Source organism: Trichoderma atroviride, chromosome 2, assembly GCF_020647795.1.
Source record: "Trichoderma atroviride chromosome 2, complete sequence".
In the NCBI taxonomy this organism is placed as follows: Eukaryota; Fungi; Ascomycota; class Sordariomycetes; order Hypocreales; family Hypocreaceae; genus Trichoderma; species Trichoderma atroviride.
Genome location: NC_089401.1, coordinates 2,571,518 through 2,597,065, shown reverse-complemented (window position 1 = coordinate 2,597,065; position 25,548 = coordinate 2,571,518). Strand labels below are relative to the sequence as shown.

At 52.5% G+C, this 25,548-nt stretch overlaps 7 protein-coding genes across 7 annotated transcripts; 5 read left to right on the top strand and 2 right to left on the bottom strand.

Annotated features, from left to right (window-relative positions):
* Nucleotides 1-151: 151 nt before the first annotated feature.
* TrAtP1_003649 (uncharacterized protein) lies at nt 152-2,425 on the top strand (the record flags this gene model as incomplete). The annotated part of the gene is made up of 1 exon (XM_014088064.2): nt 152-2,425. The coding sequence occupies one exon, from the start codon at nt 152-154 to the stop codon at nt 2,423-2,425; it is 2,274 nt and encodes a 757-aa protein (XP_013943539.2).
* A 327-nt stretch (nt 2,426-2,752) lies between these two features.
* Nucleotides 2,753-5,191, bottom strand: TrAtP1_003648 (uncharacterized protein). The gene is made up of 4 exons (XM_014088063.2): nt 4,256-5,191; nt 3,955-4,193; nt 3,520-3,868; nt 2,753-3,440 (listed from the first exon to the last, which is right to left on the bottom strand). Exons 1-4 carry the CDS (start codon nt 4,862-4,864, stop codon nt 3,138-3,140), a joined length of 1,500 nt encoding a protein of 499 aa, XP_013943538.2. The 5' UTR covers nt 4,865-5,191; the 3' UTR covers nt 2,753-3,137.
* A 460-nt stretch (nt 5,192-5,651) lies between these two features.
* On the top strand, nt 5,652-6,694 carry TrAtP1_003647 (uncharacterized protein). Its single transcript, XM_014088062.2, has 3 exons — nt 5,652-5,922; nt 6,004-6,320; nt 6,431-6,694. Exons 1-3 carry the CDS (start codon nt 5,887-5,889, stop codon nt 6,519-6,521), a joined length of 444 nt encoding a protein of 147 aa, XP_013943537.2. The 5' UTR covers nt 5,652-5,886; the 3' UTR covers nt 6,522-6,694.
* Nucleotides 6,695-11,221: 4,527 nt separating this feature from the next.
* Nucleotides 11,222-13,486, top strand: TrAtP1_003646 (uncharacterized protein; the record flags this gene model as incomplete). Its single annotated transcript, XM_066111972.1, has 1 exon — nt 11,222-13,486. One exon carries the CDS (start codon nt 11,222-11,224, stop codon nt 13,484-13,486), a length of 2,265 nt encoding a protein of 754 aa, XP_065968053.1.
* A 2,406-nt stretch (nt 13,487-15,892) lies between these two features.
* On the top strand, nt 15,893-17,275 carry TrAtP1_003645 (uncharacterized protein). The gene has a single exon (XM_066111971.1). The coding sequence runs from the start codon at nt 16,599-16,601 to the stop codon at nt 16,809-16,811; it is 213 nt and encodes a 70-aa protein (XP_065968052.1). The 5' UTR covers nt 15,893-16,598; the 3' UTR covers nt 16,812-17,275.
* Nucleotides 17,276-18,723: 1,448 nt separating this feature from the next.
* TrAtP1_003644 (uncharacterized protein) lies at nt 18,724-21,916 on the top strand (the record flags this gene model as incomplete). The annotated part of the gene is made up of 6 exons (XM_066111970.1): nt 18,724-18,867; nt 18,998-19,064; nt 19,222-19,519; nt 19,597-19,764; nt 19,856-20,034; nt 20,112-21,916. 6 exons carry the CDS (start codon nt 18,724-18,726, stop codon nt 21,914-21,916), a joined length of 2,661 nt encoding a protein of 886 aa, XP_065968051.1.
* Nucleotides 21,917-22,475: 559 nt separating this feature from the next.
* TrAtP1_003643 (uncharacterized protein) lies at nt 22,476-24,415 on the bottom strand (the record flags this gene model as incomplete). The annotated part of the gene is made up of 4 exons (XM_014088059.2): nt 22,476-23,420; nt 23,470-23,634; nt 23,709-24,127; nt 24,184-24,415. The coding sequence occupies 4 exons, from the start codon at nt 24,413-24,415 to the stop codon at nt 22,476-22,478; spliced, it is 1,761 nt and encodes a 586-aa protein (XP_013943534.2).
* Nucleotides 24,416-25,548: the final 1,133 nt, after the last annotated feature.

Here is a 25,548-nt window from a genome sequence, read left to right as displayed (position 1 = left end):
TTATCGCGATAAGGTATCCTGCTGCGGGGCCAGCAACTTTTGGTCAATCAACTGAAATTTTTTTCCGCTACCATAGCCAGCGTCGCGTTATCGCAACTAGCCTCTGCTATCAGAAGGCAAAAGGAAAAAAAAAACTTTCTTTTTATAGAGCATGGCAGCAAACACATCGCCAGCTCTGACGTCTTCGTCGCACACAATGACTGGCCTACCGCTCACGTCGGTGCCGTCAATCTCGCCCACGGGCATCAATGGCAGCGAAAACAACAAGCTGCTGCTGTCTTTGCTAGAGAGCCTGCGGCCGGAACAGCGGCACGTATTCTTGCAGCCGAGCGATGCGCTGCCGACGGGGTCATTGAATGTGGTCAAGGACACCCTGGAAGGATTCGCTACGGAGGTTGGCGAGGAGCAGGAAATCAGACTGAAAGAGACCCGGAAGAGGAAAAGAGAAGGGTGGCCGAGGAAGGAGGAGATTGATGTGCTGAAGCTGCGAAAGGTGTATGTCGATGGATTCGAGACGGATCAAGTGTGGCAGCAGGCGAGAAGAATAATTGGAAGTGTGCTGAAGTTTTCGGGAGGGTTGTTGGATGAATTGGAAGAAGAGGGCGAGGTAGTAGGCGCAAAGCAAGATGATGCTGAGGATGAGGAGTTGGAGGACGAAGAAGAGGACGAGGAGGAGGAAGGATCAGAGGAGGATCTCGACGCGGAATTGTCTGAGGATCAATTAGAAGAAGATCTGGAAGACGAAGACGAGCTCGAAGAAGATCTTGAAGAAGAATTGGAGAATGGTCTCGACGATGAACTAGACGAGGAAGAGGATGAGGATGAGGATGAGGAGGATGAGGAGGATGGCCAGGAGCTTGTCGAAGATCCAGATGGCCTCAACGACGGCTTCTTTAACATTGATGAGTTCAACCGACAGTCACAATACTTTGAAGAGCAGGACGCAAAAGGAGACCCCAATACCGATCGGAACAGCGATGACGAAGATATAGACTGGGATGCAGACCCAACATTACAGTCAAAGCCTGGGTCCAAGAAATCATCCAATCACAACTTGGAAGATGATGACGAAAACCCGCTACAAGATGAGGATGAGGAAGATGACGATGACGAGGATGGTCCAACATTTGGTGATATGGCTCTCGACGCACCGGAAGGCGACAGTGAGGATGAAGCTATGGACGATGAGGCCATGGATGACGAAGGCATGGATATGAACGCAAACGGGGTCTTCTACAGAGATTTCTTTGCGCCACCCGCCAAGAAGGGCAGGCCTGGCAAGCCAAAGAAGAGCGTTCACTTCAAGCCGATACAACCTGCCGATGAGGATGTCGACAGAGCCATGGCCGATGTGCGCCGAGATCTCTTCGACGACGAGTCCGACAACGACTCAGAAGACGCCCTGTCCGACGTCTCAGCGGGCGATCCCAAGTCCCGACGATCCGCGCACGAGCGAAGGCAAGCCAAGCTGGCCGAGGAGATTCGCAAGCTCGAGGCCGCCTCCGTCGCAAAGCGCGAGTGGACGCTCTCTGGTGAAGCCGCCGCCGTGGACCGGCCGGTCAACTCCCTCCTGGAAGAGGATCTCGAATTCGAGCACGTCGGCAAGCCCGTTCCCGTCATCACGCCGGAAGTGACTGAGGGCATTGAGGACATGATCAAGCGACGAATCTTGGCCCAGCAGTTTGACGAGGTCCTGCGCCGACGGCCGGATGTCGATGGCGTGCCCAACGGAACCCGCCGTGGCATGATTGAGCTCGACGACAGCAAGCCCAACAAGAGCCTTGCGGAGGTGTACGAGGAGGAGCACGTCAAGAACGCCAACCCGGATGCCTACGTCAGCCAGTCCGACGAGAAACTGCAGCGCGAAGAAAAGGAGATCCAGGCAATGTGGGGCGATCTCTCCAGCAAGCTCGACGCCCTCAGCAGCTGGCAATACAGACCCAAGCCCAGCGCGCCCACCGTCTCCGTCGTTTCCGACGTCGCCGCCGTCGCCATGGAGGACGCCCAGCCGACAACCGCCTCCGCCATCACCGGCGAGTCCAGCCGCATGGCTCCTCAGGAGGTCTACAAGGCCGGCGCCGCCACCGCCGAGCAGGGCGAGGTTGTCACCAGCGGCGGCCTGCCCCTCGCGCGCCAGGAAATGTCCCGCGAGGACAAGCTGCGCCGCCGCCGTCGCGAAAAGGAGCGCATGCGCAAGGCGGGCGGCGCGGATGCCGCTGCTGCTGCTGCTGGTTCTACCAACGGCAGCGGTGGTGCGAAGAAGAAGCCGCTGTCTGCAAAGGCCAAGATGCAGCGCGAGACGATTGCGGATCTGAAGAAGGGCGGCGTCAAGGTGATTAATCGCAAGGGCGAGATTACGGACGTGGAGGGCAAGAAGACAAAGGTGACGGCCAAGATTGCCTCGGGAGGAAGCTTCAAGCTGTAGTCGGGGTTATGAAATCGAAGTTGAAAAAATGAAATAGCGAGGGGATTTTAAGAGGGAGGGGAGCATGGATAATTATTTTGCATCTCTGTATATTTATATGAGCTTTTTGAAAGAGCCATTCTTTCTAGAACACTTTTTTTGTTTCTCCATCATTATCAGCTGCTGTTAATGTTTTGTTTCTTTTAAAAAGTTCAACAAGTTGAAAAGCTGCATTATATAGCACGAGAAAAGGGGCGCAAAGAGAAAGAGAAAGAGAGAGTGAGCATTTGGTCATTTACTCAGCAGGAAGAGGACTTTTTAAACTTTTTTTTTAATTCATTTTATAAATGCTTTCCTTCGCTTCCCGTCATATTCCAAGCCGGCATAGGTGGACTAATCTCATTATACAACCAAAAAGCAAAATAAAAAAAGGTGCAAGCATTGTTGAACCTGACCGTGTCAATTCATTACCCGTTGTGTGTGCGCCAACTCATAAGCTCCAATGGCCAAAACAACTGCAAAGTGGTTTTCTGGATCATTATTCGAATCTTCTCTCTCTCTCCATTCAGTCCTCGTTATCCCTCGTCCACTCCTAGACTCCCAAGAGTCCCTCATCCCAACGAAAAGGACTAGTGAATACGGCCAATTATAGAGCAAAAACTAAACATAGCATTCTCTTCCTGAATTCTTACCAGCGGCATAAGAAAAAAAAATCGGTAGTGAGTAGAAGGGCTTATTCCTCGGCCTCAGCAGGCTGCTCTTCCACCACCTTGGCCTTTTTCGATTCAAGCTCGGTAGATTCCTCGTCGGCCTTGCGCTTACTACCATTCGTAGGAGTGGTAGCCTCGTCATCCTTGGGCTTCTTTTTTCGCACAAGGCTTGAAAGGTCCACGGCGTTCTTGGTGGCCTCTTCAACGCGGGCTTGCACTTCAGCAGCAGATCCGCCGAGAGCAGCGCCGAGAAGGCCGCCTAGAGGGTTGACTCCTTCGCTCAGTAGGTCGCTGGCGCTGAGAGGATCTTTTTTAAGGTCGACAAGCTGTGATTTTATGTTAGCAAGAAGCGCGCTGGGCATACATGGAATCGAGACCAGGTCCTTCCGAAAGTCTGCAACATACTCTTTGCTCCAAGTCAGCAATGACCTCCTTCATCTCCTCAACGGCCTTGCGCGATAGCTCGTTGTCTTCTGGAGATGCTGAGCTAGCAATTTCGACTTCGATAGTCTGCATCTTGAGCTTGAAGCTCTTGATGGCAGCCTCCATCTCGACAACAGCTTCGTCGCGCAGGGTCTGGTCAATCTCCTCGCGCTTGGTGTTCTTGCCCTCATCATCAGCAACGGTAAGGGAGGCAAACTCTAGCGCAAGAGAGAGCTTGTAATGCGCCTCGGCGATGATTTCAGACTCTTCGGGGTACAGATCGATCTTGTAGTTGAGAGACGTGCGCCCATCCTCAATGGCGTTGGGGTATCTATACAGGACCATCCGATTAGCTGCGTCTCGCATCGTCATGGGCGCCGCAAGAGAAAAAGAGGATATCAGTTCGGTTAAACGTACCGCTCGTTCTCAAGCGAAATCTCGGCGAGGCAGTCGTGGGTCTCTGCCAGGCGCTCTTTGATGTGTCTGACGGCTGAAGAGTCTTCCTTGGCGGCTTCCTTGCCCTTGCCCTCTGCCTCTTCTTCTTCTCTCAGCTTCTCCAGCTGCTTGTGGTAACAGACGCGGGCGAGATCGAGAATCTCAAAGGCAGTGGCAAGGTCGTCGTCTTCTTCCTCGTCTTGGTCTCCCTCTTCCTGGCCCTAGATTGGTTCAAACGATGGGTAATTAGACAGCGAACACAAAATGCTGGCATATTACCCACCTCGTCTTCGTCAGACTCGTCGTCAAAGTTCTCGTCGCCCGTGAACTGGAAGAAGAGCTTCTTGCCCTCTGGAACATCGCTCTTGTCATCGCCCTTGTTCTCTTTCCCCTCTGCTGGCTGGCCCGCAGTATTGGCAGCCTTTTCCTCGTCCGGTTTGGCAGCCTTCTTGGAGGAAGCACCGCCGTTTGCCTTTTTCTTCTCGACGGGCGCAGAGCCGCCGAGGACGTCGCTCTTGCTCTGGCCGACCTTGAACAAGCTGCGGCCGTAGTGGAACAGGATCTCGGCGTTCTCCGGTGCGGTCTCGCCATTGATTTCGGCCTGGAGGATGCTCGCTCTCGAAAAGATGTCGGCGGCGCCCTCGTATTTCTTGTGGGCGTAGAGCGCGGTGCCCTTGGCACTCAGGTCGGCGAGGGTGACCTTTTTCGACTTGATGTCATCGTCCACCTCGGACTCTAGCCCTGCCTCTGCGGGTGCCGCCGCATCGTCGTTTGCCTCTGCCTCGGCCTCAACTTGTCCAGCAACGTCAGTCTTGCTCGTCTCTTCGGCAATTGCCTCTGCGACAGGCGCAGCCTCGTCAGCTGGTCGCGTCTCGGCAACGGGATCCGCCATGGTGAAGAGCTTGCTTGGCAGCTTCGCAGCTATCAGACACACGCGACAGAAGGCGACTTAGTGAAGTGAGAAGAACAAAAAAGACGGTGTCCTCTTCCAATGTCAAAAATGCCAATCAGACAAGCTCGACTGCGATGAATTGATGATGCGCGACCCGGTTTCGAAGCCACAGAGATAGATGGCAATTGCAGAAGCAGAGAAGAGCAGCTGCCGTCGAGCGCAAACAGCTGATCTTTAGGCCGATTGGAAGTTGCTGCAGCCGTGACGTGCGTTCAGCTTGCTCGCGTGTGATTGGCCGAGAGACGGACAATGGAGTCGGCACTTTGCGGTGGCTGGGTGGGGCTGGAAGGCGAAGAAGAGTCGATTCCAGAGCTTCTCCAGCTTTGATCAGCGCTTACTTGTACTTGGACTTGGATTGCTGCGACGCTTGCTACCCTACAAGCCGCCCATCGATTTACAGTTTTGGCCATCTGGCGATTAGCTGCCTTTTGACGAGCTGGCACGGCGTCCATGACAAATAGCTTGCTGTGTTTAGTTGATCTCGAAATTGGGCATCGTTCAGATCCAAGTGAAAAGAGTCTGTAGCAGTCACAGCTAGTTTGAAGCAGCATCTTATACTTGAAAGAAGCACTCTGCTATTTCAGCCTAGGCGCAAAGCAGCAACGAGAACCGGCCCCAACGAGCTGAGCTTAAAGCAGTTACAAGCTGTGACTTGGCCCGTAGAAACAGGCAATTCATCTTCACACTTTGTCATGAAGGCTTAGGTCCTGTGCCAAGTTTTGCGCCACCCGTGAAGCCACTGCTGAAGCATGCGCTCATCGCTGTCATTATGCAGCCAACTTGGCAGCCCAGACTCCAAAGAGGCATTGATTTGCCCTCTTATAAATATCGCGTGAACCCAGTCGCCAATCTACGTCAAACCACAACTCGCTCACCACTAACATCCAGAAATTTGCTTCCATAGTCTTGCCTATATAAACACATCTAATACCAGCTCTTGAATATCGCCAGCACCCCAAGTCATGTCGTCGTCTAACCATACCGAGGTGCCCATCGAGGTAACCATGAGTTGCCCATGTTCTAGCCAGTCGAGATGCCGTTTACTACCATGCTCCTGAAACTTACCCACGCTGTAACAGGAATCATACGGCCAGATGTGCTGGCTCACCGTCCCCGTTGTAAACATCGACCGGGCCAAGGCCTTTTATGCCGAGATATTCAACTGGGACATCAGCCCCGAAGCCATCCCCAGCGATCGGCCCGGCGTCAAGGAGCTCCACCACTTCAATCGCGGAAAAACGCTGCAGGGGGCATTTACCGTGATGGAAGACGGATATCACGTCATCAACCAATCGATGGGCTCAACAGATGCCATTTCCGTTCACCCGAGCTTTTACGTGAAGAACTGCAAGGATACACTCGAAGAGGTCGAAAGGCTCGGTGGTCAGAAGCACCTGTACGTTGAATCGCTCCCTGCTTCTTCTTTCTTTCTCTCTATTCTCTTCTTGGAAGGAACAAGGATAAAGACGGAAATAGTACAAGTAAAGCTCGCTGACTATCTTCAAGGCACAAGACGGAGATTGGTGGGGATATGGGCCATTATGCTCGATTTATCGATACTGAGGGCAACTTGATCGGAATCTGGTCCAAAAGCTGACTCGGATAAATAATTGACAGCTCCATTGTCTTCAGCTACCTACTAGCACATGGTTCATGCAACTAGTCTGCCGGTGGACTGCTGCTGCTGGTAGTAATTCGACGGAAGAAATATTGCGTGTTTTATGCTTGCTTATGGAAATACATTAATAATGAGAGCATTTTGTTGAAAGATATTCCGGCTCGTTGTGCGTTTCTCAAGCATGGTGTTTGGGCATACAAAGTACATGTAGAATCCAGCTCCGTACACTTTGTAATTACATGCTATGCCGCGGCTCATACTGACCAGGGGCCTACACTACACGGGTGTCTGCTAGGCGAAGATGCTTTTATTGCTGCTTTGCCGGATTCCGAATATCGTTGAGATGGCCCGGACAAGCAGGGGGCGGGTATGAGAGAGTGGGATCCTCGGTCTGCAGCTTGACGGCCGCCGTATCCCCCCCAAGTGCTCAGATTCTCCACGGCCCGATGCCTCCCAACCTTATCCCACGTTGCATCTATATGTAAAATGTACACATACTGTTAATTGAAAAAACCAAGAGATACCGATGCGAGAAGCCGCGCCGGAGAAGCCTCATACGGCACTGCGGACCGTTGCCGGGCCGTACTACTGGGTACATGTAGTTACCTAGTCTAGAAGCCTATCTACGAGTTGTACATGCGTTCGCTTTAGATTGCTGCTTTTGGTAGGTTGTATCATTGTGTAAGGTAAAGTACCTGGCAGTTACCCGTTTGACATTGGTATTCATCTGTACGATAGAGACTTGAAGGGAACGGTGATCCGACGCCCCAGTTCTATTACCCAACACTTTGGCTGTAGCTCAACAAGATACATGTAATGAGTCTCAATACATGTAAGAAACATTAGTTACTATATAGACTTGGAAATCGCAGTGGTAGCAGTGATGGCAGTATTAACGGTGGTAACAGTAATAGTAGTAGAAAGGGCAAAAGCAGCAGTAGCTTAGTATGCTATAACCAGAGTACTGGATAATAAAACGAGGTGCTGGATACATGTACATGTAACCCTCCCTACTCAAAACGGTAGGCTTTTCGTAAGTGCCGGGCAAAGAATATCTAACAAGGTTTGAAAGCGGGCGAAGCCTCCGCTGACCAAGCCACGGGTCGAGAGAACCACAATCTTGATATACCATTACATGACAGCTCGTAGCACATGTATTTGGGTCTGAGAAATCCTTATCTTGGCACGCTATGCGTGAGTTCTTGCGATACTGGACTGCCAAGAGCCTGGCTGCCTATTCGTGGAATTTTATTCTAGCTTCATCATATTTTGGAACGCCTCCACGATAACGAGATAGGCGAATGTGTTCATTGTTCACATCATGTATGGACCATCCAAGATCATGGTATAAGGCAGTACCGATCGCATATCAAAAGCCGTGCGAAAAAGACCAAAATCGTGTTGTTTAGTAAACTGCCAGCGCTTGTCTCATGTTCGAAAGAAGGAAGTGCAACACTACCTAATCGGTCAAGAATCACATACCTACACCAGATACTGCTTTCTATGGGAACTCGATATTTTACGCCTTTGACAATGTACGCCCGTGCGCAATGGATCTATGATTAATACTCTACATGTAATTACATGTATATTCCGCGGGGGTCAAGACGATGATAATACGTGTACTCAACCCGTTTGATGACTGAGCAGTGAACTCGTCCATGCTGCTGATCTCAAACAAGGAGCTGGACTTAAAGTACCCGTGGTACCTACCTAGGTATGGAAAGTTACACTCCGGCATTTCTGTCCCCCCACGAAATCTGGAGCCAGTTCGGTCTTATTCTGCTAGCCGGTTGAGAGGGGCAAACGCGAGATGCTCCTACACGCAGCTTGGTGTTTTGAGCCTTTTCCTAGCTCAAAGGATGGAATATATGCTGGAGAACAATGTGTGGCCTGATACTATATGCAGTAGACACGAGGCCAATGTATTCTAGCAGCTGTAGATTCTGATATCCCATGGATTAGTCGTGAATTTGGCTAGTCTACCGATAGACGGGTATCCTGCTGACAGGCACATAGAATCTTACATACATGTACAGAACAAACAGGGGGATCGTATGTACCAACTGGCAGATTACATATAGCTGAGATGACATTTGCCAAAAAAGAACAGATTAACTCCGCGTCGACGCCGCTAGTGTTGCAAAAATTGCAGTACCTACCGACTAGAGTCTGAAGCACAGCCCTGGCATCGTTTTTTCCACCAGACGTGATAGGAAGGACTTGTATTTTCCTTGATGGAGTTTGCCCGCAAACGGACGGGCAGAAGGATAGGGGATAAGGGATGGCGGCATTCCGCGACAGGTGTTCCATTCGCAGTATAGGAGGCTGTAAGTGAAGTCACATCTATGTTCCGTGGGGACTCGATCCGTGGTAGAGAATTCCTCCGGCTTGGGGTTCCGCGGCGTTCACTAATGGCAATAACGGGCGGTTTTTTTGTTTGAAGCAAAGCTCCTGCTGACAGGAGAGGACATGTACTGTTGCTCATGTATTGGAATTATCAGATCGTGGTACAGTAGCGTTATAGTACTTTGTACTTTTAGCTGCCAGTCCTAGTAGTAGTTGTCGTAGTACCATGATACGCTTCGCATCCTTCGTGCTTCCTACGCCCCGTATCATCTATTCCATGGCTCAATTTGAGCCCCAAGCCAAGGAGCAACGCCCGCTGACATGTACGGAGATGAAGGGAAATCCGGCTGGATCCAGTACCTCCGCAGAGATAGACCTGGAGGTCGATGCAAGTTTAAACAAGTTGACGTCTCATTGGGGGGGTAATCTCGGCCAGGTATGCGGGGGGGTTCGCGCCGTGATTGGCGGAGAATTGCTGCGTCCCAAACGGCGCCGGCAAATAGGGAGAATTTCTGCTCTCCGGCGCTGCACAGAGGCCTGGCTAGCGCGCTGCTGGGCCTGTCCTTTTGCGGCCTTAGCGAGGTCAGCCTTGCCCGCTGCGAATCGCTTCCGGCCCACTGCCAGCCAGCGCCGTTCTTCAGGGCCCTGCTCCAGCAATAGCTCCAGCGGCTCCCGCGCTGGGGTTGGCGATTTGCGGCGCACCCCACCAAAGCTGGGCCCTGGGACGGAGAAGAATGACTGGCGCGCAAAACCCCACGCTGCGCTGGCTTCCATGCCTAGCCAGGCCGTGTACAGGCTCTTTTTCAACATCAACCAAATCCTCCTCGCGGATTCCTGGCGCATCGGGCTCGGCCTCTCGTCTAACGGCACCGGGTGCGTTGTAAAGCTGCGTTGCGAGTCGCTGCGATCCTGTGACCTGGAGCCATCACACAAAAGTCGCCAAGCAGCGCCAAGAGCCTTGAGCGTTGTTCTGGGCGCATCCCGTCACTTTGTCCTTCTCCATCATCGCGGCTGCACCTTTTTGCCTCTATTTAGGGCCTTCAAGTTATTTCCCTGCTCTAGATTTTTACCTCCCCCCCTTTTTCTTGTCATCAGTCGATCACTCAGGGTCTGGTGGGTTGCAGAAACAGGTTTGCGACTTCATCCTAAGGGCGCAGCCCGTGGATATCTAACCCGGGAACAAGCAAAGTCTGCTGCGGAAGAACAGAAAGAGGGAAAATAAAGAAGGGGGAAAAAAAAGGAAAAGGGAAAGGGATACTTCGGCTTTTGAGGGAAATTATGATAACCAATCTGCTCTCGCTTCCATCATAAGCCACCGACCATTAAGCCCAGATTCTGGACCGATTAACATCTTACGACTACGACGACACGCACCGATTTGCGTATCCGACACACACGAGCGGCACACCACCGAGCTCGGTCTTGCTCCTGGCCTATAGGAAGGATCAAGATTCACTAACGCCTCCGCTTCATGTAAGTCTTTGGTCCAAGGAGGTGCCAGGGACCTGCTGCTTTTTCCAGGCGAACAAAGGGATCCTCTTTAATCTTGGTTGGCCTCTAACCTGCGTATCCTGCTGCGTATCGCGCAGAGTCGAATCCTCTGGGCTGCCTCTTATTAAGGCCTGCCATCTGCCGTCTCTGGCGACACCGAGCCTGCCCTCGCCACTGACGCTAGAATTTTCCACAACCATTCCCTCTCTTCTCGTGTCACAGCGGTCGGAGACTATCCGGTCCATCGGTTGCCAGTCGGTGCTCCTACTGGCTTATTGGAGCGGCTGGCTGCATGAGCCACTATTTTGTCGATAGACGAACACCGCCCGCATCGCAATCCTTCTGCTGCTTGCGACCTGCCCGAACCGGGGTTTCGTCTCAATTCTTCAGGGGCCGTCTGAGACCTTCATTCGTAGCGCAACTAGACGCCATTCTTCGCGAATAGCTGCTGCCTAGTGAAACTCGGAGTTTAGCCGATCTTGCGGATTCAGTTACCAGGCTCGCTGTGCCTATCATACGGCAGGTGGCCAAGAGTCGAAGCGCTTTCGTCGCCCGCAACACTCACTAAACCACCGCCCCTTGGCCTTTGGCGCTGCGGGATTGCAAGAGAGTGAGTGCGTCTCTTCACACTTGAGCTCGATTGCTAGGGCCATCTATTCCCCGCCTCCCCTGGGCTCGTGTAACGTGGAGTTTGCAGGGCCGCTAAAAGACACACAACATTGAAGCCTTCTGCAGGCGGCGTCTTGCATTTTACCGGGACGGCCGACCGCCTGGAGCTCGAGGCATCTGTCAGTTTTCATCGCTCGGGCCAAGCTAGCCCGGCACAACTCGACAGTACAATGGCCGCTGTCCAGCAACTGCTGGTAAGCCCATCGCCCGCGCCAGCATCTGTGCCTTCACAGCGAATCACCAGCCAAAGCGCAGAGTCTGGCAGCATGGACGTTGATGGCAGCGCCGGCAATGACCCGGTTATGATTGACAGCGGACTGATGAAGGGCGCGCCGCAGACGGGCGATGCTCGGATCGTCGTCATCGTGTATGGGCAGGGGCAGGACAGCGTCGTCTCTGTTTTCGCAGAGGTTCTGGGCAAGCCGGTCAAGCTGAAGCAGCACTTTAAAGATGTTGATCGTGAGGACGAGGGCTTCGTCATTGGCCTGCCGCTTGGAGACGCCAAACACGACGTGGAGGAGAGGGACCAGCAGCTCCTCGTGGCGATTAATGCCCACTGCGTCGACCTCGGCATGCCTCCCGACCTGCATCTCTCCATCCACTGCGACTATGAGTTTCTGTATACCGAAACGCCCTTTTCCAGACGCGACCTCGCACGATTCATCTCATTCACACTGGGCCAGACTAGCCCGCACAGTCAGCTGATGGCCAAATCGAGGACCTTCTTCATCTCCACCACATTTCCAGACGTTCATGCGGCTCTTCCCAACTTGGATATTCTCACCGTTGGGGCTGATGCGGTCGAGATCCGTGTGGATCTTCTGCGCGAGCCCAAGGGCGACGGCGCCTTTTCTGATATCCCGAGCCTGAGCTACGTCGGACAACAGGTCATGCTACTGCGCCAGAGAACAGAGCTTCCCATCATCTTCACCACCAGATGCACAAATGAAAATGGAAAGTTTCCCATGGACAAGCCCGACTTGTACTATGAATACCTCTACCGGGCCGTCCAGTGGGGCGTCGAGTATATCGATGTTGAGTTGTGGCTGCCCGAGCATATTCGAAAGAAGCTATACGAAAAGAGGGGGAACTCTCGCATCATGTCTGCATTCCACGACTTCTCGGGCACGTTCAAGTGGCCGTCGCAATACGCACAGGACGTCTTCGTAAAATCCAAGCAGTATGCCGATATCGTCAAGATGATTGCCATAATCAACGACCACAACGAGAACTTTGAGCTTGAGTACTTCCGCTCAAAGATCAAGGCCGAGTATCCAGACGCGCCACCACTCTCGGCTGTCAATATGGGCGAAATTGGCCAGTTTTCAAGAACACTAAACACGGTATTCTCACCCATCACGCATCCCCTCCTACCCATCATCGCGGCTCCCGGCCAGATGAGCACGGCCGAGATCAACGGCGCCCTGGCACTGCTCGGCCAGCTTCCAAAGAAGTACTTCTACGGCATCAGCAGCGCTGCTGCTCGGAATATTGCCCCGCGAGCGCCCTTTTACGAGAAATGCTTCAACGAGCTGGGGCTACCGCACCAATTTGCTGTGGTAGAGCGCCAGCACAACAACCCGGCAGGTATCCAGGCATGGTGCAACCAGAGAGACTTTGGAGGTGCCTATCTCGACCCGGGATTGTCGTACCAGACCATCATGAGGCACAATCCTTGGTTTGCGACGCTGCAGAACGGCAAAGGGCCAATCCTGTCCGAGGCGGCACAGGGGATCGGTATCATTGACACAATCGTTGTGAAGCCTGCGGCTTCCGGATTGAACGCGACACCGCCTTCTCAATATGACGGCGCATTACCGCCGGGAGGGCAGCCGGGCTTGACCTCGAACACCTCATTAGTCTTTGACAATGCCAGTTGGAGAGGCATCCTGTCTACACTAACCCGTGATCTAGCCCCCTCTGCATACTTTGACCGCACAGCAGTAGTGCTAGCATTGACTGCCGACGACGCCGCGCCAGTCTTCTTTGCGCTGAAAGCCCTCAAGATGTCAAAGATATACACCGTTGGCTTCAGGACGCCATCGACATTGGCCCGAAACGCGCCCCCGATCGAACAATTCATCAGCATGGAAAGCCTTCAGCGTGCCCGATCCGTGGCAGACAACCGAGCGCCATTCGTTATCATATCGGCCCTTGGCCGAGGCAAGAGCAACATTGTCGGCATGTTGCTGCGAGTTTTTGGAGAGGCCGATCCCGAAGCGTCATCGAACACGAAAAAGGTCTTTTTGAACCTGGCCGAGGCGGCATCGCACCAGAAGAACGATCCCGTTGCAGTTGCCGAACAGAGCGGGTTTACCGCATACGATGCGGCTGACGTTGCGGCCTTTACGACGGTCGAGAGCCTGCGGCTGCTTGTTGGCCAAAACGTACCATACAGCTTCGTACGACTGGCTAGCGGTAGGAACTTGTTCTGAGAAGCTAAAACGATTTCGATTTTCGAAAGGATCTGGCTGATATTATAATACCCACTGAGAAATGGTCTAGTCCTCGTTTTAATGGGGGCCAGCGCTGAGAAAAGAGAGGGATTTTTTTGTCTACTGAGCTGTTTTCTTGCCTGTAATTTTACTCTTTTTTTTCGGACAAGGCCGACATGGAAGACGGTTGGTGTCTTCTTTCTTCAATGTTGTTTGGTGTATTTGCATCTGTGGCGTTGGAAGCGAAACCAGTGGCCAGAGCAGAGGGTATGCATTGATACATGGCGTATTGCTGCGGGAGGGGGTGGATGTTTTTTTTTTTTTTCTCTCTTTTCTTTTTATGCTATCTGTTCTGATTCTTATATATATACATATACCATTGTATACGGGAGACATACACGCTGTATATAATCGATGAAAGGGAAGGAGAGGTTTCGGGTTGATATCGGAGATTGCGGCTTGTATACGCACCTGCAAAGAACGTGGAGGATCTACAGTACAGTCGAGAGCGGAAATATATCCGGCATCATCATCATCGTTATTACGACGGAAGCCTGCCTGAATGTACCCTTGATATACGACACAACACACAAGTCTAGACCAAAATCAACAACGTGGTCCTCGGAAGTGAATCTTGTGCATGGTGGTCCCCCCGGTCGGTGCCGTAAGCGGGCCTGAACGGTCAGCTTACACACCTCGTACATTGCATCGGGGCGATGGGCAAGAACTTTAGGGCAGTAGGGATTTTGGGAGGGGCAAAAAAGGGCGAATAGCGAGAAGAGGGAACGGATGCGGCCGGACGAATGAGTAGGTTGCTTTGTGCTACGGCGAAAGAGGGAGCTGCTGACCAAAAACTTCCGATTACAGATATTTATTGCCTTTTTGTTGAGGGGGAGACTGAATAATGAAAGATTTGCTTGCCTTGGATGGACCTGAGAAGTGGTTTTTGCCCCTCGACTGTTGCTTCTGGGATTACTACCTATCGCTCGTTCGCTTATATCCTTGCGAGCTATGATGCAGACGACGCAGACTTCTACCTGGAGTAGGTAAAGTGACCGTGCTCGTATTCACGAACTGCTAGGGACAGTGCCTGCTCTGTACAAGTACTTATAGTACCTGCTGTACCTGGTAGCATCAGGAATCGAGATAGGGTTGGCTTTGGATAACAGCTTAAAGAGGAAATGTTCCGAGGTCCCATTGCCGACGGTTGGACGAAACGGCATGGCGCCAAAGAGCTCATCAATTAGCATCAGATCTGCATGCGCTTTGGAATAAGCGCTGACTGAAGCGAGCTTCGCATGACTCTTGTTTTCTTCTCTTGCGGCTAGGTACTCTCTTTTGTCTAATACCGTCTCTGGATTGCCTCATGCTCATGCACTCGCTTGCGCTTCTTTTCTGCTTCATCCTATAAATCGTGCTTACAAGTGCAAAGGGCTTCACACTCCCTAGTACCCCAAGTATAGCTTGATGTTTGGAAGCGCGTTTCGCAAGCTGGGGAGTTAGTTTTGGTAGCTGACAAGGGGAGGGGGGGCGGCGGACACTCCCCGTTTCCTTGAATCAGCAAGCATGGAAGCATGCATTATCACTATGCCGAGTGTAACGGCCCTGCTGGGCTATGCGATTTGCCAACCGAGCTTGTACCTATTCTTACCGCTACAATACTATCTTGGCAGCATTAAGCGCGCGGTGGGGAGAGTTGGGTATTTGTCATGTCTTGTACATAGTATATGCTGAGATTGTTGGTTAATTGTGAAGACGAGTTGAAAGTGGAATTCAACTAGGCTATGAAGCTGCATGGCGTCTTTTTGATATTAATTCCTGCTATTCATGGCAGTCGAATCTCTTCCGTGATGATGCTCCTATTAACCTTGGAAATTCGACTCGTCTTCCTCTTTTTTTGCGAATTTTCATATTGGCAAGTATTACTGTTGCTCCGGGCACATCGAATCCTCTACAGATGCGAGTCATTTGCAGCGGCATCTGTCCGTTTTTTTTTTTTTTTCCTTTCTCCCTGTTGTCATCTTTTTATTTTTGGGTATCCAATGGGGCCAGTGGTGAGATATACGATGCTGCTATGAACCAGCTAGGAAGGAGCTTGATTTCCCCGAGTTAGCTCTTCAGCTCGGCGGCGGCCTAGCCGAGTCCCTGAACAAAAAAACAAACAAAAAGTCCAGGTTTTTGGCCCGACACGCCACTATTTTGAACAAACCTTGCAATCTATTCAATCATATACGATATGCCCCTCGATCTTGAAGAGGGAAGGGGCGGACGGCTAGTATAGTATATGGCTTCTGGAATTATTTCCGCGCGAGATAACAGATGAGCTGGTTTCAAACTTGGGAAAAAAAAGAAAACAATTCATAAAGTGGAGGCATCTCGTTTAAACAAAGAACTTGTTTTCCATTTGCTGGTTTCTGTCTGTTTTAGGAATTTGTAAAGGAGGCAACCGGAAGAGAGGAAGCGGACAGACTTGTTTGCTTTCCTGCCCCGATGTACCTAAACCAACCCCTGTGTCGTGCACGGCCGAGGCCTGTTTCGATCGATCAGATTCAGTGCGTGCCAGCCTAGATGTTTTGGCTGACTCAGTTTTGAGGGATCCGAGCTTAGTTTTGCGGGAGGCGTTTCTTTTGTTCCGAGTTCTGAGTGTTGTCTTCTTTTTTTTTTTAACTCCTTTATTTATTTTTAACTGGTCCTGTAATATGGCAGGCCCAGTATCAGTTAACGTTGTGGCAGATAGATAGTATATGGACCAGCGGCTCTAGTCGGGTTTATTCCAACGTGGTTCCAGACAAGGCCAGGCGACCCCTGTTAAACGAACAAAAAAGAAAAAAAGAGGAACATTAAGAAATAAAGAGGAGCTTTTTACAAAGTTAGCCCTCTTTGCTGGGATGGGAAACCCTCTTCGCTGGGCTAAGATGGAGTAACTTTTGCTGCAGGGCATGGCATGCCCAGTCGATGAAGGCGGCACGAACCCCAGCCACCCCCACAAGATACCACCCAGTGGGAAATGGGCGTGTCAAATAGCACGGCTGGGGGGTACTGTAGGTAGTACGGAGTCGTTATACTAGTTAGTTGCCTGTATCAAAGAGGGTGAGTAAGCGAGAGGCGCGGGATGAGCGAAGGCCTAGCCCAAGATGCAATGCGGCTGATGGGCATCACATCACACTCGAAAATCAAGGAATCGGAATCCCGACGTCGCGGATTCGTTGGAGAGACAGAAAACGACAGCAAAGTGCGAGAGGCGGGCTGGATTTCTGCTCGGCAGTTGGACGGGGCTGTCATCAAAAAGGAGAAGAGCCCTGCGCGTGCCTGGGGCCAAGTTTGAGCCGGTGCGACTGCAGCGTAGCACTAGCATGCATGGAGAAGGCAGACCCCGGTTCGTTTGGGTGAGATGAGACCGCCAGCGGGCTTGATGCGGCAATACGCAGCTGTGCAGGCGTGCGGTGCGAAGAAAAGACCGGCCTCATTGTTTGTCCATACTGGGTTCGAAGTATGTGTATGCTGCCAGTCTAGTCTGCTGTACCTGTATCCCGCTTTGGCAGGTTGGCAGGGTACATGTAGCCTCGAGATATCGACGGTATGCCCGGTGTGATTGGGCAAGGTAATAATGTTAAGTAGGTGCATGTGCACATACTCGAGCCGGGTTTGACGATAGGGCTGAAGACTATCGCATTGCATCGCCTGTTGGATGCAACACGGCTTGTGCCAGGCTTCAGTTCGTTCGGCGAGGGCCCGAGAAGAACCCGTTGCTAATTGGCCCCTTGCTCGTCTTCCACAACGCATCAAATCGTCACATCATGTCATGTCGGGCCTTTGCTTGCCTCACGAGACCCGACAACGCGGGATGGTGCGCCGCTCTCACTGCATGAAGAGACTGGATAGAACGGCCACGATGTCACGCTTTGCTTGGAACGTCGCCCGCAGCAGCACACGAGAGGAGCCTTTTGCGAGGGCGGTGCCAGTGCTAACGCCGAAATACCTTTGGCCAAACGCCGTCCTTGGTTTCTGATTCACATGCTTGCTGGGCGTCAAACAGCCACTGGCTGCCTGTCATCTGCAGAGCCTGACGACAAGTCCTATTCCGATGCGTATCTATTCCGCGCAATGTCTGGCAGTCTCTGACAACTGCATGGACCAAAATAGACAACTACTATTTCTCTCATGCCACCACTTGGGCAAGGGTTTCGGAACAAGTGGGGATGGCGAGTCACCGTGCAGAACCGGCTTTCAATGTCTGGTGTGTAAGTTGGCAGTACTACTTACTTGTAGTCTCCAGGGAGCTCAGACTGGCGGAGCACCGCTCTGTAAGGCCGGCCGGCGGACAGGGCAAGGAATAGGCAAGGCAAGGCACGGCAAGGTACATGTAATCCACGATGTGCTCCGGAATGGGGGTGGCTGCCCACTAGACGCTGCTTAGCCTCGACGGCCATCCCAGGCCGGTCCCTTTGCTCTGAAGCTACTTGTTCATAGGGCGCCAGCACTGGAAGCATGGGCGGGTTGCCGAGAGGCGTCGGTAGCAGCCACACCCGCAGCTGTTTGTGGTGGGTGCCCGCTGGGGAAAGGACGCCGAGCAAGGGACCGGATTCATTGATGGAGTTCTCGACACCTGCAGCCCTTTTGCTTCCCAAAGAGAGGCCGAGCCTGGAACTGCACGCAGCCTATTCTGCACTGCACTGCACCGTTTAAGATTGATCCCAGACTCCGAGTAGCGATCGTCGCCGAGCTATATCTGCGGCGTCGTGTCTTCCAATTCCTGCATCCCGACTTTGACGACTGGCAGTGGGTCTGGGGTTGAGTGCGAGTCCCGTCTCGAGACCAGACAAAACCGCCGTCCGTCCAATCTTGCAGCAGCAGCATCTGGCCTCTTCAATATTGCCATTACTGTACGCGACCGCCCAGGCACGACGAAACGTGGTCATGAACGAGTCGCAGATCCGGCCAGTGACATCCTCGTAGCCCGCAAACCGCTAGGGCTCCCAAGGCGGAAACCACTTGTCCCGTCGCATCTTTCCGCCAAACGTCTCCTGTCCCTCTTCCCGCCGCCAATCCTCGTCCGCCCGCAACCTCAGCCTCACGGCCTCACGTCGCCCGTCTGGACCCTTTTTGCTGCATTTTCTCCGTCAACCAGTCTTGTCCGCCCGTGACTCTGTTCCCCGGCCGGAGACATCGCCAACCGCCGCGCCGGCCTCGCACCGCAGCCTCGGCCCGCGCGTTCTGCAGTTGCAGCTCCAACCGCAATGAACGCTCCGCATCGCCCTGCGGCCCAGCCCGTCGCTCTTCCGCCGCAGCGGCCTCAGGTTGGCATTGAGCGCCTGCCTGCGCGCAACGTCAATTCGGAGCCTCGCGAGTCGATGAATTGCAAGTCGTGCCGGAAGCGAAAGGTGAGTCTGCCTGGCATTGCAGCGCTTCCCCTCCTGCTCCCCTATTTGATATCCACCGTGATTATAAAATACTGTGCGCAAAGCCTCTTTTCTGACACGGCGTGTATCTAACCTTCAATTTATGCATTAGATCAAGTGTAATCGTCTTCGCCCATCTTGCGAAGCGTGTCTGGTGTTTCAATGCCCGTGTGTATACGGTAAGTTCTGCTTCCGCCTCCTTATGGTGGGGTGGAGGGGGGAGAAATGGGGGGATTCCTTCCGAGAGCCACGAACGAGCTCTTGGAGACATCCGCGTCGCGGCAACCCGGTTTTTAAACTTTGGTACAAGTACTCATGCCAATTGGTCCCTTATAGATGCCGTGCCCAAGAAGCGAGGGCCAAAGACTGATGTCTTGGAGGCTCTCCTGAAGAGAGTGGACGGGTTGGAAGCCAAGCTGAAGGAGAAGAACGCCGAAAGCGAACAGCCATCTTCGTCAGAATCGACGACGCAAGAGCCCCAAGCAGCGGAATCAGCGACAAAGAGGCAGCCAGCCGAGCGAGATGCTGCAGAACCTGTTGCTAAGCGACGGGCGACCGAGGACAAGACGACGACGACAACGACTCCTAATGTCACAGAGCTACCGCTTTTTTCTCCACAGACATCGACGACTGGGTGGGTTGCGCCTTGCCTTTATATAGTATTGGCATCTGCTTTAGTGAATACTAATAGAATACTAATCACGACAATAGAGACCCCGCCACACCCTCCGTACAGACAGATGCTCTTCTTGACACCTATTTCAACCGCTTCCACAACAAGCCTTTCCACATCGTGGATGAAACGCTCATCCGGAAACGCATCCAGCTCAATCAGCTCCCGCCCTTTCTGTTCAACGCCATTGCTGCCGTTGCCGCTAGGTATGCCTTTGTCATCACACTCAACGCATCTTCAGCCGTTTTCTAGGCTTCATACTCGTTACTGTGACCAGCTTTCTTACCTCTTATATAGGCATACGCCACATCCCAATGGGTTTCGGGCAGCCGTCAAACTGGGCGATGACTACGCCTCTCGCGCTAGGAGCGCCATCGACATTGATGAGCCTTCCATTGACAATCTCCAAGCAATTGTCTTGTTGGCGATTGCATATACCGCCTCTGGAAAGGGGAGGAAGGCCTTTATGCTAATCAGTACGTACATATCCCCCCCTGCCAGTTAGGCTTCCATAACACATCAAAAAGAATGGCACATCTAACCTTGAATACAGCCAATGCTATTGGCATGATCATGGCGCTCGAGCTACATCGGGAGATGGACCCGCAGGCACAAATTACACCCTTGGAGCGAGAAACTCGAAGGCAGCTCTTCTGGTCATGCTACCTATTAGACCGCTTCTCAGCCTCTGGTTCTAAGCGTCCATCGCTCATCGGCGACGACTGTATTGCTCTCAGACTTCCCTCATGGTCTCCAGTGGTCTCTGGAATGCCCGTGGACGGCGATTTCTTCCTTTGCGGATCCAACCTGCAGTATTTCCAGGGCAGCGGCAAAAAGTCCCAGGGCACTTCGGGCATGCTCATTGACATAACGCGCATCCTAGGTGTAACGAATCGATACCTTGCAGCCGGAGGTGTCAAGGGCGACTCACATTTCCCTTGGCACTCGCTGTCAAATCTATCCAAGATCAGACAAGACTTGGACGTTTGGGCGTCGGGCACAGATGGCGTTTTCGCCACGACAGATGTTCTGTTTGGTCAACCCGACTCAACCGTACTCGTCTTGTGCAAACTAATCTACCATCTCATTCACTGCTTGATCTACAGACCTTTCCTCCCCATCAGCCTCGCCGAGTTAGCCGGAAACGGACAGCACCAGTCATGGCAGATTGAGGCCACCAACATGTGCTTCTTCCACGCAAATGCCATTACGGAGCTGGCAGAAATGGGTAGGCAGATGCAGACCATTGAGTGGCCGTCATTCGTCGGCTACTGCATCTGCACCGCCGGTACCGTTCATATCCACGGCGCACATTACGGCAAGCAAGGCACCAGCGGCGAGATGAGCGCCTTCTCCGCCTCCTCAGATTTCTTATCACGCGAGATGCAGTTCCTGAGCGACCTGCGGTTTACGTGGGCCATTGTTCAGCACCAGCGAGATATGCTGCGACGGCTGTACGAGGCTCATCGAGAGCTGGTCAAGACGCTTACCGCAAGCGCAATGCGATATACCCCCGGCTTCCAGCTCGAAGACTTTTTCGACAGATATTCCAACATTGGAGGGCCCGGCGGACCAACTTTCCATTTCGACACGGCCAATCTTAGTTTGGCGGATGAGCTGGTTGACTACTCCAATGAACCGACTCCCTTGTCTGACGTGCAATCTCCGTGGCCCACGGAAAACAGGCCGAGCCATAAACGCAAGAATACGCCGCAACCTTCCCTCCAGGGCATTCCTCTACCCCTCACTCCTACCATGTCGGTGACGAGCTATCCCCGCCAAACTATGCCAATGCAGTCAGGGTTGATGGCCGCTCCGTCAAATCCTGCAGTTGCTGCCATGGCCGAGATGATGCCCACGCACCTGGATCCTCAACAGCAACAGCAACATCACATGAGCGCCATGCGCAGCTCTGTCGACTCTCATCCAGCCATGGGCGGCTTTGGCCTTTCACATCCTGCTCATCCGGGCCCAGGAGGCATGGCTGCCATGGGCGGCATGGCATTTAGTCCCACATTCACTTACAACCTCGCATCTTCCCAGAACCCATCCAACATTCCTCAGCAGCCAGCCATCAACGATACCAGCGGCGGATTCGACATCATGTTTGGAACAATACCTGCCAGTGCCTATGGCAGTCCTGCGACATGGCAAGCGGGAGTTGGCCAGGCCACTCCGGGCGCGACGGCTCCTAGCCCGAGCAATAAGAGCCACACGGGCAGCACTGGCACGACGGGCGACGAGAAGGATCCTTTTATGAGCTTGTTGGAACAACTTGCCAATGACGAGCAGAGGCAGAACAGTGGGCTGAAGAGCGAGCTCGATTTCTTCTTGTCGGGCACAGCCGGTTCCTCATAACTTGATGGCCGAAAATAAGGGACTACTTTCCACATGTTTTATCCTTGATCTTTGATCATGTCCTTTCTGATTTCTCCTCTCGGATTTGATTTCCACGATGTGATGATATTGAGGCACATGTACATGAATAGCAAGCTCTCTCTCTGCTGGGTAAAAGGGGCAAGAATAATATTTACCAGCCGCAAAGAGGATACGTTGACAAGTTTTATAAGAAAGGGATTCTTCACACCGATTCCAATGAAACATTTGTACAAAAAAAATGATGTTACGTGGGCTGCTGTATGTATTTATATGATGATTGGGGAGCAGGAAGGAGTTGATGTATATATATGACGAGGGTTAGGGGTTTGCATAGCACGCATGTTGAACGGCTTGAAGACATTAATGCCATGCAGTGATTGGCCAGTTAGTTACTTAATGTTAAAAGAAATAATGATATAGCCCTGTACAAAAACTTGTGTGATCTATATGCAGGTAGTACGCGCGTATAACATGCATGCTTAAATCACTCGAATAAAAATAACATCATAAGCAGCACATCATGTCGATATAACTCACATCATGCCTCGTGCTCATGCTCATGCTCATGTTGCAACTTTCCAGCTCCCTCCTCTCTAGGAGACGTCCATCCAGCCGCAGCCTGCACCGCAACAACAAACACTCCCAACACCGCGGCAGCTCGCCACACGCCCCTGATGGCATCTGCGTATCCCTCCACGGCAATCTGTCTCTCCTGCGGCTCCAGCCTCAACAGCTCGCCGCCGTGCCAGACAAGTTCCGGAGACTCGAGCAGTCTATCCACGAGCCGCCTCCTCGCCGGGCCAAGCTCAGCCGTCCCGTCGAGGGCGAGAAACCCCGCGACGAGATCGGACCGCAGGATGCGGTAGAAGATGCCTCCACCGAGGGACGTGCCGAAACTGGCGCCGAAGCCGCGAAAGGTGGCGAAAAGGCTGGTGGTGACGTACTCTGTGTTTGCGTGGCTTAGATGCAGGATGTGCACGAGCGCGTAGTTGATGACGATGCCCGTCACGAAGCCGCTGAAGCAGACGGTGGCGACAAAGACGTACGACGGCGTATATGGGCGCGACAGCTCGGCCAGCGCGTAAAACGTCACGTCGAGGCACAAGATGGACACGAGCAGCGAGGCGTAGTAGGACCCCGCGCGCCGAATGTGCAGCCAGCCGATGAGCAGGCCGCCGAGGGAGAGCGCGACGTTGCTGGCGATGAGGACGGAGCCCGCGGTGGCGGCGGAGCTGCCGCGCACGGCGAGCATGAAGATTGGCGTGTAGAAGATGATGCTCATGCGGCCGGTGAGGAGGCCCAGCTGGGAGAGGCAGGAGAGGAGGATGCCGCGCGAGGAGAGGACGGAGAGGGGGATGATGGGGTGGGACGTGAGGGTGAATTCGACAAGGATGAAGGCGAGGAGGGAGAGCAGGGAGAGGAGGAGGGGGGTGAGGTGGATGTCGCCTGCGAGGGAGGAGAGGAAGAGGACGATGGTGGTGATCTAGATGGTGTTTTAGCATTGTATCTTCGGGAAAGGGGGGGCAACTTACGAGGAGGACTGCGCCGAGGTAGTCTATGTTGGCGAGCTTCTGTCTTATGGAGATGGGTTTCTGTCCATTCTGTTCAGAGGCAGAGGACATGGACGTTGGCAAGCTGAGATAGAGTCCCAAGCCGGCCAGGAGGAGCATCACAGATTGCAGCCAGAAGAGCGGTCTCTGTCAGTCATGAAATTAGCAAAATTTGCATCTCACGAACAAAATCGAAGACCAACGAAAAAAAAAAAACTCACCCATCCAATCACCGGCTGCAACACGCCATAAACCGCCGCCCCCACCGAAACGCCCATCGTATACGCCGTGTTGACAACCCCAATCATGACGCCCCTCCTCCTCTTGCCCGCCAGCTCAATCACAAACACCACCGACATGACGACGACGCCCGCGCCGCCGCAGCCCATGACGACCCTGCCCGCCATGAAAGCGGCAAAGGAATGCGCGCGAGAAGCCAGCAGGCTGCCGAGCGAGAAGAGCACCGCGGTGGGCAGGACGATGGCGCGCGGGGAGAAGGTGGTGGCGAGGCTGCCGGCGAGGGGCGTCAGGGAGGAGCTGGCGATGAGGTAGCTGGTGGTGAACCACATTGTCTGGGAGGGGGAGTGGAGGTCTGCGGCGAGGGAGCCTTGGATCATGGCGAGGCCGGACATGTTTGTTGCTGATGGCTGTGTCAGTGATGATGATGATTATATATATAGTGGGTTAGATACTCACTGTGGAAGAAGATGAGCACAAAGAGGCTCATGGCAATGGACATGCTTCGAGCAAAGCTGATGGTGTGATTTGGCCCGTCCTCTGGGGATCCATCCTGTGTTGCTGTCGCGGCTTGCGGCTGCGATGATGGTGATGCTGCGTAGCCGTTGATGGCGGTGATGTCTGATAGGCCGGATAGCAGAGCCGTTTCCTCCGATGGGTTGGCGGCCGTGACGCCGTGGGAGTTGGCCATGATACGAGGGCTCTGTATCTATGTCTTGCTTCTCAACAGATGTCTTGAGGGAAATTCTTGGCTGCTTGTGAGATGAGTTGTCGCGATGGTGTTTGTGTTTTTTTTTTCTTCACACGATGGTGTGCTCACTGGGGGAGTTACATAATGCGGGGGTCTGTGCCGACTGAGACAAAGGCCATTCTGGACTCGACGACTGGCTATTCATCTACAATTGATTGTGAGTAAAATATCAATTATTTATTATTTTATTTTGTTATAAGCAGATTTTAAACTATGAAAATTCTAGGTGTGTAGGTTGGGCCAACCAGGTTAATGCAGCATACATGAGAATCCAACAGGCTGGTTTGCAGCCATGTAATAGCGCCATGACCAAGCCTCGTTTTTTCCTTCTACCTCATCAAAATACAATTAAAAGACAATATATTCACCACAAATACAAATAAAATCCATATCCTCAAAATTAATACTAACCAAGCCTCTCCTTAAAAAACGTTTCCCCTTTCCATCTCGAGATACATGTGAGAGGCATCTTAGTGTCACAATCATCCACCCAGCTGCTACTACTCCAAATCGAAGGAGTGCAAAGTGTCCGCTTTCTTCAACGGGTACCTTGCAGATTTAGATGCCACTTAGACTAGCCTAAATATTATGTAGTTTTAAGTAGTATATTTGGCCTTTTTTAAAATATATGGGAGATGATTCTCAATCATTGTAGCTGCAACGTTCTCATTCTTCTTGCAAGAACGGCAACGAGTATTCATGAATCGACACTGCAAGTGCTGCTTTATTCACCGAACCTACACAGAGTGGCGTGATAATGCTGAATATGGAAAACTACAGTTACCCAAAACAGTTCTTTTAATTTTTGTACGTCATTTTAAATTATCAGTATTGAACATGACTCAGTTACGGCGTAAACGAACAAAGAGTCTGATTTCCCACCAGCTTCGTAGAGGTTACTACAGTATACACCAAACACAAAACTATACTGAATCAATCCAAGCACAACTGCACAGGGAGCAATAGTCGGCGCCATCTTTAATGCTCCAATCTCCTAGACACAGGCCATGCGGAATCCAAACGCCCCGTGAAAGAAGGAGAGCTTCCGTGGCGTTTTTTAGAGGCCGTCACCA